A 12242-nucleotide genomic window follows, 5' to 3' on the forward strand; every position below is an offset into this window, starting at 1 on the left:
GGTGGGCTCTGTATTTTCTCTTGCTGATTGATAACATCATCCATAAGAAGTCTCCTAAAAAACAAGAAATGATAGAAGCCTCACCTTACCCTCAAAGAATGAGGGTAGAAGAGTTCTTACTGCTGGGTTAACGGACATTTGGTTTTGGTTTACATCTACAGTAATGTTATGGCTGAAGAATAATTCAGATCTTAAACTCAGCATTAATGTCCTCCAGAGTCATAACCATAGGGCAGCACCATCTTCTAAGGGAGCGGAAGAATTTTATTCTGTGAAAGAGATTCAGAAGCATCCACATCCCCCAATACGGGACTCTTGCCTACCACAAAGGATGAACTCTCTTCAAACAGATTTATTTTGAAAGCTTTCTGAAGATTTATTTCAAATTCTCCCCCCCTGCAGAAGCTGTTCCTCCTGCCTCTAACACACACCGCTTCCTGTTCTCAGCAGATCACTGCAGCACCACGTTCTTAACGGAGAAAAGCACTAGCTTTGTCTGTACAGAAATTGACGGACGCAGTAGCCAATAAAGGGGCGATCTAGCATTAAAGTGATGCAGCATTCATTTCATGACATCAGCAAATGATATAACTGATCCTGAAAAATCAACCCTACCCACGGCAGGGGAGTTGGAACTGGAGATCCTCGAGGCCCCTCCCAACCCAGGCCATTCTGCGAATGCAGGATTCTGTTCCAGAAAGCACCAGTAAGAGAGGGACCGACATTTTCTGGATAAGAATTCAGCAAGACAGCACTGTTACTTGTCTTACCACGCATGCCACCGAGCAGCTTCAGTACTCACAGGAGCGGGGAGCACAGCGAGGTGCGTGCAGGAGGGAAGGACAGAAGGAAGGAAAGGAGCAACGAGCGGACGGGGCTGCTCCACACCGCCCGGCCCGCTGCGCTCAGCCTAACGCTGCAGCAAGAGCCATCCTCGAGCCGCAGGAGCCGGCGGGACACGGCGCGGGGCTCCTCAGCCCGAGAGCGCAGCTCCACGGAACGCGTCCTGGGGGCTCATCCACCTGCGAGGGCGGACGGACTCCGACAGCGAGAGAGCAACCGCAGCGAGGCGGACACGACACGACACGACACGACACGACACGACACGACACGACACGACACGACACGACACGACACGACACGACACGACACGACACGACACGGCCCCGCTCCACTCCGCTTCCCCACCGCCCCCGTTCTGGGATTGGAGCGGCCCGGCCCCTCGCGCCGCCGCCCCGCCCCGCCGGGGCCTTCAGGGTCGGCGCTGTTTCCGGGGCTGAACGGCCGCGCCTGCCCCAAATTCGCGGAGCTCCGGCGGTGCCAGGGAGAAGAAGGGGAAAAGGACGGAGCTGGGCGGCCGCCGGCTGAGGGGAAGCGCAGCGGAGCTCGGCGGACGGCGGCGGGCAGCGCGGCGGGCAGCCACGGCCGGGCCTTCCCCTCGGGCGGGAGAGCGGCGCGGCCATGGAGGAGCCCGACACGGAGCCGCCAATGACGGTCGGGGCCGGGGCCGCGGGGCGGCTCGGACGGACCGTGCCTCCTTTGCCTTACCTGACCTTACCTTGCCGCGCTTTCTCTTCCCCTCTCTTCCCGCAGGTGGTGCCGGGCGCCGACCCGGCCCGGACGCAGCTGTGCTTCGAGTGGGGCCCGGCCGAGATGCTGCTGTGCGAGACGCTCTTCGGCCGCAGAGGTGCGGAGCGCTCCGGGACCCCGGGAGGCGGCGCGGACGGAGGGCCGGGCCCCTCCTGCGTCTTCGTGGTCCGCAGGGACCAGGACATTTACATGGAGACGCTGCGGAAGCTCTTCAATGAGTCCCACGGCATCTTCGTCGGGCTGCAGCGCTGCGAGGAGGAGCAGAGCGCGAGGGCGAGGAACGCGCAGTGAGCGGGGCCGGGCGCGCGGGGCGGGCTCGTAGGCATTGCCCGGACAGAGCCAGAGCGCTGAGCGCTGCCGTGGCTCGGCAGACGGCCCGAAGCGCTGCTGGGGGGTAATCGTGAAATCATTAAGGGTGGAGATGATGTTAAGGCCATCCAGGCCGACGCCAGCCCGTCTCACCGTGCCTGCTGGCCACGGCCCTCAGTGCCGCATCTCCACAGTTCTGAATAGCTCCAGGGCAGCTCTGCAGCTCGCTGGGCGGCCTGTGCCGCCGTATTTCTGGGAAGAAATTTTTTCTAATCCCCAACCTGAGCCTCTCTGGTGCATCTCCTGGCCATCACCCCCAGTCATGTCTCTGTGATGTGGGGAGTCACCTGGCTGCGATCCCTGAGCCCCCCAGCAGTGGTGCTGAGCAGCGCCTGGGGCCGTGTACCCAGAGCCATCGCAGCCACAGTGTGCAGCACCAACTAGGTTCATCTTAGTGCCAGAAGCTTCCACAGATGCACAGAAAAGGGACTGTAACTCCGTAAATGATCCCTTTTTGTGTTTGGCAGGTTAGTCCAAGTGAGTAAGAACTACCGCTCCGTCATAAGAGCCTGCATGGAGGACATGCACCAGGCAGCGAGTAAGTCTGCTGTACTGCAGTAAAAGGAGATGCTGTTTGTGATGATAAAAATAAGATTTCATTTGGAAGTTGTTACAGCTACTGAAAAAAGGCACATGTAAACAGTAATCAGTAATTAAGAAATTCCACTTCCATTACTGAGATTTCCAGTTTGGTTCATCATCTCAGGATTTTTTTTGTTGGTTGTTTTTTTTTTTTTGCAGTGTGTTGTAACTGATTTTGGGAAGACTTGCAATATTCTCATGTAATGGGTTGTGTTTTTTGTGGAAAAATGAGTCAAAATTAACATCTTGCTTCCCCTAAAAAGTGACAGATCTTACTTTGCCTTAACATCCTTGTCCTGTGAACTTACCAGATTTATTAAGAGTTATGAAGAGTTAGCTTGGCTTTATCAGTTGTGTACATATTTGGGTCTGTGCCCAGTGAGCGGTCAGGTATTGTATTTATGAGCCCAGAAGGCATTGTGAAATAAGGTGAACATACTGCTTTTTGACTTGACTTATTTTTTGCTCAGTTTCAGCACGAGACCCTGCCCTGCACAGCCAGTACAGCATTCAGGTAATCTGCAGTCACATCTGTGTAAGTCGCGTGAGCACTGGTTAGTAAAGTCATCGAGACCAACACTGTGGCAGTAGTTTTGCTGTATAAGCTGCACTGATGTTGCTTCATTGGCCTCTTGTTCTTTCTGTGCTCTTTGTAACTTCAAGTCTCAGGAGAGCAAAAGGCTTAAAATAACACTTTCTGTACTGTTTGGTACTTCCCTGAAATTACCGTTGCATTTCATTACACAAACAGCGTTGATATTTTCTGAACTGAATGTGTGTAGAGAAATTATGGCCTGTTTCTATCTTTTAATTTGTATTTCTGAAATAACAGTATGACATTTCTCCTGCCTGTAAAAACTGACTGTCAAAAATAAATAACTGGAACAATTACTGACCCTGAAACAGCTCTGCTTTTTTTTTCAGGTTTCTATTCTCTCTGCCATGGAGCTGATCTGGAATCTGTGTGAGATTCTGTTTGTTGAAGCAGCTCCAGGTGAGCAGTGTAGTTTGAGTGTGGCAGATTGAAATCCGATTAGTGAATCTCATCTAATGATTATCAGACCGTTAAGGTTAGAAGCATAAATTAACAGTTTCAGACAAACAGTTTGGGAACTGACAATATCTTCTCTGCATAAAGCTGGTCCCCTCCTGCTTTGCCTCCTTGATTGGGTTCAGCTTCATATCTGTGATGTAGACAACATGGTCCGTGAAGTTTTGAGCAGTGAAAATCCATCAAAACACAAGCTCTTCTGGAACGTGGTGAGTAAATCACCTGTAAACTTTTAGATGAAGAGAAGTCAGGCCTGCATGTCTTGCTTTCCTCTTCTGTACTCAGCACTGGAATACTTCTCAGATACCTGAGATGCTGCTGCTGTCTGCACGGATTTAAGATGAAGCTGTTGTCAAGATCATCGTGACCCCTCATTCCTAACTTGGGCTTTTCAATTTCATGATCCACAGAGATTGTATATTTGAATTAGCAGGGCCTAAAGTTGAAATCTTTTAACTGCGCTTAACTTTCTTGAAGATTCCCCGATACTCCCCCTGGGTGTGTGGTAGCCCTGCACAGCTTGGTGCTCAGGTGTGTGGTTTCTGCAGGTGGATATCTTCGTGCTGCAAGGCCGAATGGATGAAGCACGCCACTTGCTCTCCAAGGAAGCCAGTGCAAATCCCACATCAATGAACATGTACAGAGTCCTGGATGACTTAATGAAGAAAATGCCTGTGCCCAGTGTATGTAAAAAGCAGATTTTTTTCCCCACACAGTTCCATTAAGAAAGATGATAAGAATGATAACAGTTAGTCCAGTTTATTTAATCTCTCCTGTGGCTGTAGTAACATCACATTCTGTTGACCATTAAAACATCTGTCTTAATCCTTTACAGTAAAAATACTTCTCTCAGTTACCCGAGAGACCCAAGTGTACAGTTAGGTGGTAAACCAACATAGTCAGAAATGATATTCTTGTAGCAAGATGCATTACTGGGTTATCTGAAACAGTTCCTGGTGGGAGCTCACAAAGAAGTCTTTGAAGACCTTACCAGCAGTGTTGTTACCAGTTGCAGTGATCTCCTTGTGGAGGAAAAATTGCAGCTGCATCTTTCACTGGTTGTCCTGGGGTTCTTTTCCTTTATTTAAATGTGCAATTGGAGAACAAGGAAAAAATTGACAGCAGCCTCCTGTTTACCTCTTTAGCACAAATGTGAGTTCAGACCAAATGCCTGATGTGGCTTGATGCTTCTTTTTATTTTATGCCTCTTATCCCATTCAGCTTGGTAACACCCAAACACTGACTGAGATGGAGCTGAAATGGCAGCACTGGCATGAAGAGTGTCAGCGTTACCTACAGGATGGTACCTTTGCTTCCAGTCCCCACATGGAATCCATCTGCAAGGTGAAAGGGAACTGGACAAGTATTGGATTGTGTACTTCAGAAGCCATGTGCAGTCATAAGTAACTTCAATATCTTAAATCATCTGTTCGTTAGATCACTTCTGCAGATTGTTTTCCTGTCCTAGGCTCTTCATTCAATTGTAAACTTTCCAGAATAGTAATGCCTTTAAAAAGTTAACAATGCAGCTGCGTACATAGCTGAATTTGGAGAATTACTCCTTTGTTTTTCTTCCTCTTAGATCCTGCTGGGAGACGAGAATGCCATACTAGAAAAAAAGGAGCTCATGACTACTTGGTACCACTTCCTGGTTACTCGACTCCTGTATTCACATCCAACAGTGAAGCCAATGGAACTGCGGTTCTATGCACAGGCAAGAAATAAAATCACGTTGATATCCTCCAGTTTAATGCACAGAAAGATTTTGATACTTAGCTGTGGGAGGGTTGATGTCTTACAGAAGCTGTGTACCCACAAGACTTTTCCTAGAACTCTTAAATGGACTGGGAGACTGATACAGTAAAATAATTGTTGAAGACCAACTCTCTTTAGTGTCTAATGTTAACCGGTTTTGGTCTTTAAATTGTAATGTTAAAACACTGCTTCTTCTCTGTGATGTACTCTCCCATAAAATAATGTAAATGAGGCTACTACATCAAAACATAGTTTTCCTTCTACCCTCTCACAACTATTCTTTATCATGTCTTGTAATCTTATTCCACAGTCTAGTATGGACATGTTCCTGGGTGAAGAAAGCAGCCCTGAGCCTCTAGACACAATTTTAATGGCAGCCTTTGAATTTGAACTTCACCAAGTGATCAAGGAGTGCAGGTTGAGTTTGTAAAGCTTTTGTTTCTCTAGCTGTATCATATTACTTCCAGTAGTATTTGAGGTAGAGGACATGGGTCCAGGCCACCTGGTCATTCTTTCAAAGGACTTACCAAGCATGGGCGAAGCGGGTAGCGATGAAGAGTATTCCATCAGGTCTGAGACACCACACTGTAACAGAACTTAGCTATGTGCAAAACCTCACACATTCCTTGGCAATTATAGGTTAAGTGTTTGCTTTGTTTCAAATACAGCATTGCTTTGAGCAACTGGTGGTTTGTGGCCCATCTGACTGACCTTCTGGATCACTGTAAACTCCTGCAATCTCATAATCTCTAGTAAGTATTTACTTGTCCTGACTGTTCAGACACTCAGAAGAACGACCGAAACAGCATGCTGATTTTGGTGAAAAAGAAGCATCTCAGGCATTTACAGAAGGTGGAAAATAAAGGTGCTGCTGCATCAGGCCAGATACTTACAAAGCAGACACAGTCATGATGAATTTGACGTGCCAGCAGAATGTTAGGGTTTGGGGTTTGTTTTTTAAATGTATTTTTAGCTGAAATATTATTAAGGGCTCAAATGTTTGTGATTTTTTTGGAATAGCGAGAAACTCATCTAAAAAGAGCTTCCATGCATAAGTTTTCAACTTAAGTATGAGCAATTCTGCTATTTGAATTCTCCTGATGTTTCAGTTTCTTAAAGCAGTCATTACTACTTCTGAATTACATTTGCTAAATGCTGTCAATACGCAGGTCTCCCCCCAAGGAGAAAGCTGCCCTGCAAGTTTAGGCTTGGTTATTAAGATAACCCATGAGAAGATATACTGCAGGTTTTTCTGATGAGGTGCCAATAGTAATGCTTGTTTCTTTTCTTTCTTCATTCCCTTCCAGTTTTGGTTCAAACATGCGTGAATTCCTTTTACTGGAGTATGCCTCAGGACTCTTCTCCCATCACAGGTAGCAATCTTTATTTCTTTTTTCAGAGGCTGAACTTAACATCAGGACAGCAAAAAATAAATAAAGAAATTGCATAATAATAAAATGAAAAGGCAAAACCTAAAGAAGCCATTGTTAGAATTTCAGCAATCGATTAGGACCCATCAGTTGTATTAATCAGGATGGGATGGTGACTGCCTCTGTGGCATTTTTGGTGCAGCGCATTTCTGAGATGTGGTTATTCCTAAGTTGTGTAATAGGCAGCTGCTAGTTGGTAAGAAGTAAAAACAATCTTAGTTATGAATACTGTGTTAATCAGAACCAAGTACTATTAATGCAGACTCAAATTCTACTTGTTTCTTTACTGTTACACTTATTTAAGATCTATAAGATTGACATGCTTGACTTTCTCTCCCCCTTTCCTCTCAGTCTGTGGCAGCTGGGGGTAGATTACTTTGACCACTGTCCAGAATATGGCAGGGTCTATCTGGAGCTTCATATTGAGCGGATACCCCTTAACACAGAACAGAAGGCCCTCAAAGTGCTGAGGATCTGTGAGCAGAGGCAGATGCATGAACAAGGTGACTTACACTTAAAATTTCACTGCTCTATAGTGATAAAAGTGAAACTACTGAAATTGATTTTTTTCTCTTTTCTCCTGTGTTTCCTTCTAAGTTCGAAGCATCTGTAAAATCATGGCCATGAAAGCTCTGCGGAACAATCGCTTGGGCTCTGCCTTGTCTTGGAGCATCAGAGCCAAGGATGCAGCTTTTGCTACACTGATATCAGATCGGTGAGTCTGAGTCAGAAGCTCTAAGGTGGCTGTTGCTGTCATGGGCTGATAGCAATGGGAAGAAGGCAGCCATCCTAGAGAGGACCCACTGCAGGCAGAGCGGGGTTGTCTTTCCATCAGAGCAAGTATCTGTTTCTGGGCTAGAAAACTGCATCCTTGGGTTCTTGTCATCTGCAATAGCCTTGCTGTTTTTTTTTTCCTACACCATCATACTCCAAGAAATCTATAGAGATTAAATAGATTTGCTTTACCAAACAGTCTAGTAATAGAATTGAGAATGCTGCTGACACTTAGCTTAGACCTAGGCTTCACTCACAACTCTGTGCTTTTGAATCTCTAGCAACCCAAAAGCCTTGCACTTTTTTTCTTAATTGAAAATAGGCAGGTACCAATCTCTTCACATAGTTATAGTTCTGTAATTATGCTCTGGATAGATGGCAGGTAATACTACATCTTCAACAGTGTTAAAAGGGAGAGGTAAGAGACTGCTGGCTCCCCCCCTCAACTTGTTCTTAGAGGGAGTGGAGACTGTCATTTATTTCAACAACAGTGAGCTTCCTGTGCTCATTCCTTTACTTATTCTTTTTAAGGAATAGATCTCATCTACTACAAAATCTAGAAGAAAAATAAAAGTTTCAGTTAAATGCATGCCATGCTGATTCACTCTCCACTCCCTCTGATGTCTTCTGAAGCCCTCAATCACAGTACATTAAGATGAAATTCACTTGTATACTAAGCTTTTCCTGTGAAGGGATGAGTATATACAAAAGAAGCATGGAAAATAACCTCCCTTCTAAGTCTTTATTGCATTTTACTTTCTCCACAGATTCCTGAAGGACTACTGTGAAAGGGGATGCTTTTCTGACTTAGACCTCATTGATAATTTGGGACCATCCATGCTGCTTAGTGACCGGCTGACTTTTCTTGGTGAGAAGGGCCTGATGTTTCAGGCTGTTCTGTTATTTATAACACAGCTACCTGTATACAGGCTTTTACTCTCCTGGCATTGGACTGACTCCCTTCTGGCTGACCACAGCATATTGAGGGTGATCCTGAATTTGACCTCTTCCTATTTGGTTCACGCTTGTAAAATTAGAATTGTTTCCTCAGTTTAGGATAAAGTTTAAATAAAGCTTAGAAGTGAACTGACTTACCAGATGGGTGATCCTCCAGACAGCGTCGCTGCATCTGCCCCACAGAGTTGTAGTTTAATTGTGGAATTTTGGCTCTAGGGACTGTGACCTCCCTTTCTGCATTGTGTAAATTCCTTAAAAGCAAAAAATATTTCAGCTTCATTTTCCTTTAGAAGTTTTAGGAACACCAGGTGTGCTTTTTCTGAAGAACTCACATGTCTCTATCTTGAGTTCAAATGTTAATCAGAGTTGGATTGGAATGGGAATCATTACTTGCTATAATTTTGCAGTTGAGCAGATATGAGACTTTTATTCTGTGACTCTTATTTATTTGTTCTCAGCCAATTATTATGTACTGGGTACCTATTCAACTAATTCTTAGCAAAAGCAGAGCATTCTACATTAACAAAGATCTCACTTCCCATTTGATCAGTGAAGCCTTTCACATCTCTCAATCTCCTGAGGTATGAGAAAAATATAGAATGTCCTGAGTTGGAAGGGACCCATAAGGATCAAAGAGTCCCAACTCCTGGCTCAGCACAGGGCCACTCAAAAATCAGACCATATGTCTGAGAGCATTGTCTAAACACTTGTTGAACTCCAGCAGCTCGGGGCTGTAGCATTCCTCCTCCCCTTCTGTTTGTTCTTTACAGACACTGCCAATCTCTAAGCCACTTGAGTTGCTCAACACTGCAGACACTCAGCACCAGGGACTATCAATTAGGCCACAGGCTGATTGAAACAGTGACTCTTAACCAGGACAGTGGCAGGTTTTTAACTGTCAGGCCAGCCTGTATTTTAACTTCCCGCACAAGGTTCCTATTCCCTCCAGACACAGCTGTTTTGGGGACTCATAGCTATTGCTTCACGAGAGCAAAGTGACTTAACATCCATTAACCCCAGCTTGTGCTGCTCTGACACATACTAATACTTGTGACCCTTCCAACACCCACGTGTAGGGAAGTACCGTGAATTCCACCGTCTGTATGGAGAGCAGCGGTTCTCTGAAGCTGCCAGGCTGCTTCTGATGCTGATGACTGCTCATATTGCCCCTTGCTCCTTCTGGATGACCCTGCTGACAGATGCCCTTCCCCTGCTGGAGCAGAAAGAGGTGAGGATGCTGGTCAGACATGACAGACACCCCACACCCTTTCTTTCCTTCCCGAGAAGTTATCAAAGCAGTCACTCCACACTAAGTGTCCCTAGGCTAGGACTGGCCGTAGCAAGTTCAAGAACTGCATAGAACTCCCACTGTCTTACTGAGGCCAGGGGGATCAGGATGACAAATAACTTTGAACAGGATAATCATTGCTTTTAGAAAGCAGCAGAATAATAAAATAACCATGCAGATGGTTTAAGTGCAGAAGGTGTCCAGTCCCTTCTGCTGCTTTATTTTGGTGTGCTTTCTTCTGCTCAGCCATGTTTTTTGCTTTATGATCCATCAAGACAATGGAAGTTTCTTATTAGAGACCCACGACCGAATGAAGCACAGAGGCACGTGCTGACCTCGTACCTTACCCTGCTTTGCACAAGAGGTTACAGACCTTCCAAAGTCATTTAGAGGTCTCGTTCAACCTTAATGATTCTAAGATCATCTGATCCAACTGTCCATCCTACCACCAATGTGAGGACTTGCTCAAATGTAACAGCTGTTGACACAAAAACAAAGGAAAGAAGCTGCTTAAAGCTGCTTACCTTCAGAAAGCCTCAGATATGCATTGTTCTCCAGAGAGATCCTTACCTCCTCTGCCAACCCTTCATGGAGGGCTGGGAAAGGGTGGATCCTGGCTCCACCCCTTCACTCGGATACACTGCATACACCTGAGCTCCCCTGGGCTGGCCCTGCCTTCCCACCAGGTGCTCCATCACTGCTTCAAGCTGTGACTTAACATTTCCACTACAGGTCCTAATACTGATCCCTTCCACCCTGTGTTGTCTTGTGGTCCTATGAATGAAAAGGTCAGAATCAATCTGTGGGAATGTGAACGCATTCTCTTTTGTCTCAGTTCATGTTCTCAGACTGCATGATGTCCTTCAGCATGACTGTTTTCAGTAAATACTTTCATTTCTACAGGTCATATTTTCAGCAGAGCAGACTTATGAACTGATGCGATGCCTGGAAGATCTAACAGCAGGAAAGTTGGATAAGCAGAAGTTGCAGGTACCTCCTGTTTTGAGGACAACTGCGTAATGGATCAGTGGGGTTGTGGGCAGTCAAGGGAAGTGCTAAACTTGTGTTCACAGATGGGGACAGAAACAAGGGAGAGCCTGGGTGTCTGAGGCTGGTGCGTCAGTAACGGCCAGCAAAGTGAGGCATCAGCAGAAGGTACTTAAGCACACAGAAATAGTGCAGTATTGCTGTTCCTGAGTGCTCTGCTGAGTTGAATTGGACTGCAATGCTTTTCCAAGAGAAATAATTAGAAATTACATGGACAGTGAAAAGCTGAGATGCTGCCATCTAACAGCTCAGGCTATTCAGTGTTCTAGGCACAGACCAGGGAGGCATTTGCTACATGTGCAAAACTGCCAGAAAGAGAAAAGGTTTGGTACTTCTGTCTTTGGTCAATTTAGAAACTAAGAAATGTCGCTTTTGTGGAGGACTCACCAGCTCCTTATTGCATGCACTGATCTATCCCAAACTCTGCCTTTAGGATGATGATGTTGAGACCGTGAAGGTGGAAATGCTGAGACTTGCTCTTGCACGAAATCTTGCACGAGTCATTGTCAAAGAAGGCACACTGGAAGGATCCTGAAGACAGTAATGTGTGTTTTTACTCTGTGGCGTACTGTACATAAACCTGACTGGTTTTCTACCAATAAAGGTCTTGTTTTGCATATTTGTTGGTGACTTGGTCTTCCCTTTCATAAAAAAGAACTTTAAAAGTTGTACAGCAGCCTCCCAGGGTTGTTTGATCCAACCTGGTCTGGCTGTCCTCCCCATCTAATGTTAAGCATTCTTACACCTGTGTTTGCAGTTGCTATGCCACTAATTGCCCAGAACTGAAATTGATCCTACCTTTTAATGCACTGGCATTTTAACCAAGAAGGGAGAAGTTAATGTTTTCTAGTTTGGATGGGCTTCAGAGGATGAGTTGAGCATTAGCATTTCTAGAACCAGCATTATATTCCACAACCATCAGTAGGAGCTATCCCCAGAGCAAAGTAGGGAAACCAATTTATTTAACATGCAGCAAAACAAATCCATTTGAGATGTATTTACAGTAATGGCTGTTGGGTATGAAGCAGGAACCTCAACCTACAGACAAGGGAACACTCATTCATAGCTTAATTTCCAAAGCTCATAACAGTGCATTTCCATGCAGCAAGACTATGGCATCTTTCCATTTGGCTGTACTGCACAGGCAGTGCACTGCCAGTAACAGTGAGAACACTATTCTGCAGAAAGCACCTGTGCTCTTCTGACTTCCTCAGAGTCACAGTGAGATTCACATATAGGCATCTAAAGCAGTGCAGTCTGCTTCCTCAGGATGCACTTTCAGTGCCTGGGCAGACTCAAGTGACCTAAACATATCCCTGTGCCGACCGTGCCTTCAGTGGCAACAACATTTCTGAGGCAGAAAGAATTCTTTCCTTGTCCTCATCCATTGGTTTAAAAT

General features: G+C 45.6%; 1 protein-coding gene across 1 annotated transcript; it reads left to right on the forward strand.

The window, feature by feature from the left end:
* The first annotated feature begins 1258 nt into the window (after positions 1-1258).
* NUP85 (nucleoporin 85) lies at positions 1259-11462 on the forward strand. Its single transcript, XM_065735577.1, has 18 exons — positions 1259-1494; positions 1594-1877; positions 2427-2497; positions 3012-3055; positions 3466-3535; positions 3680-3801; positions 4141-4275; positions 4814-4936; positions 5175-5306; positions 5658-5764; positions 6016-6099; positions 6655-6720; positions 7129-7280; positions 7375-7492; positions 8319-8419; positions 9585-9736; positions 10700-10786; positions 11277-11462. Exons 1-18 carry the CDS (start codon positions 1462-1464, stop codon positions 11376-11378), a joined length of 1983 nt encoding a protein of 660 aa, XP_065591649.1. The 5' UTR covers positions 1259-1461; the 3' UTR covers positions 11379-11462.
* Positions 11463-12242: the final 780 nt, after the last annotated feature.

The sequence above is a fragment of the Cyrtonyx montezumae genome, unplaced genomic scaffold, assembly GCF_038088225.1.
Source record: "Cyrtonyx montezumae isolate F1298 unplaced genomic scaffold, pur_monq_1.0 scaffold_19, whole genome shotgun sequence".
In the NCBI taxonomy this organism is placed as follows: domain Eukaryota; kingdom Metazoa; phylum Chordata; class Aves; order Galliformes; family Odontophoridae; genus Cyrtonyx; species Cyrtonyx montezumae.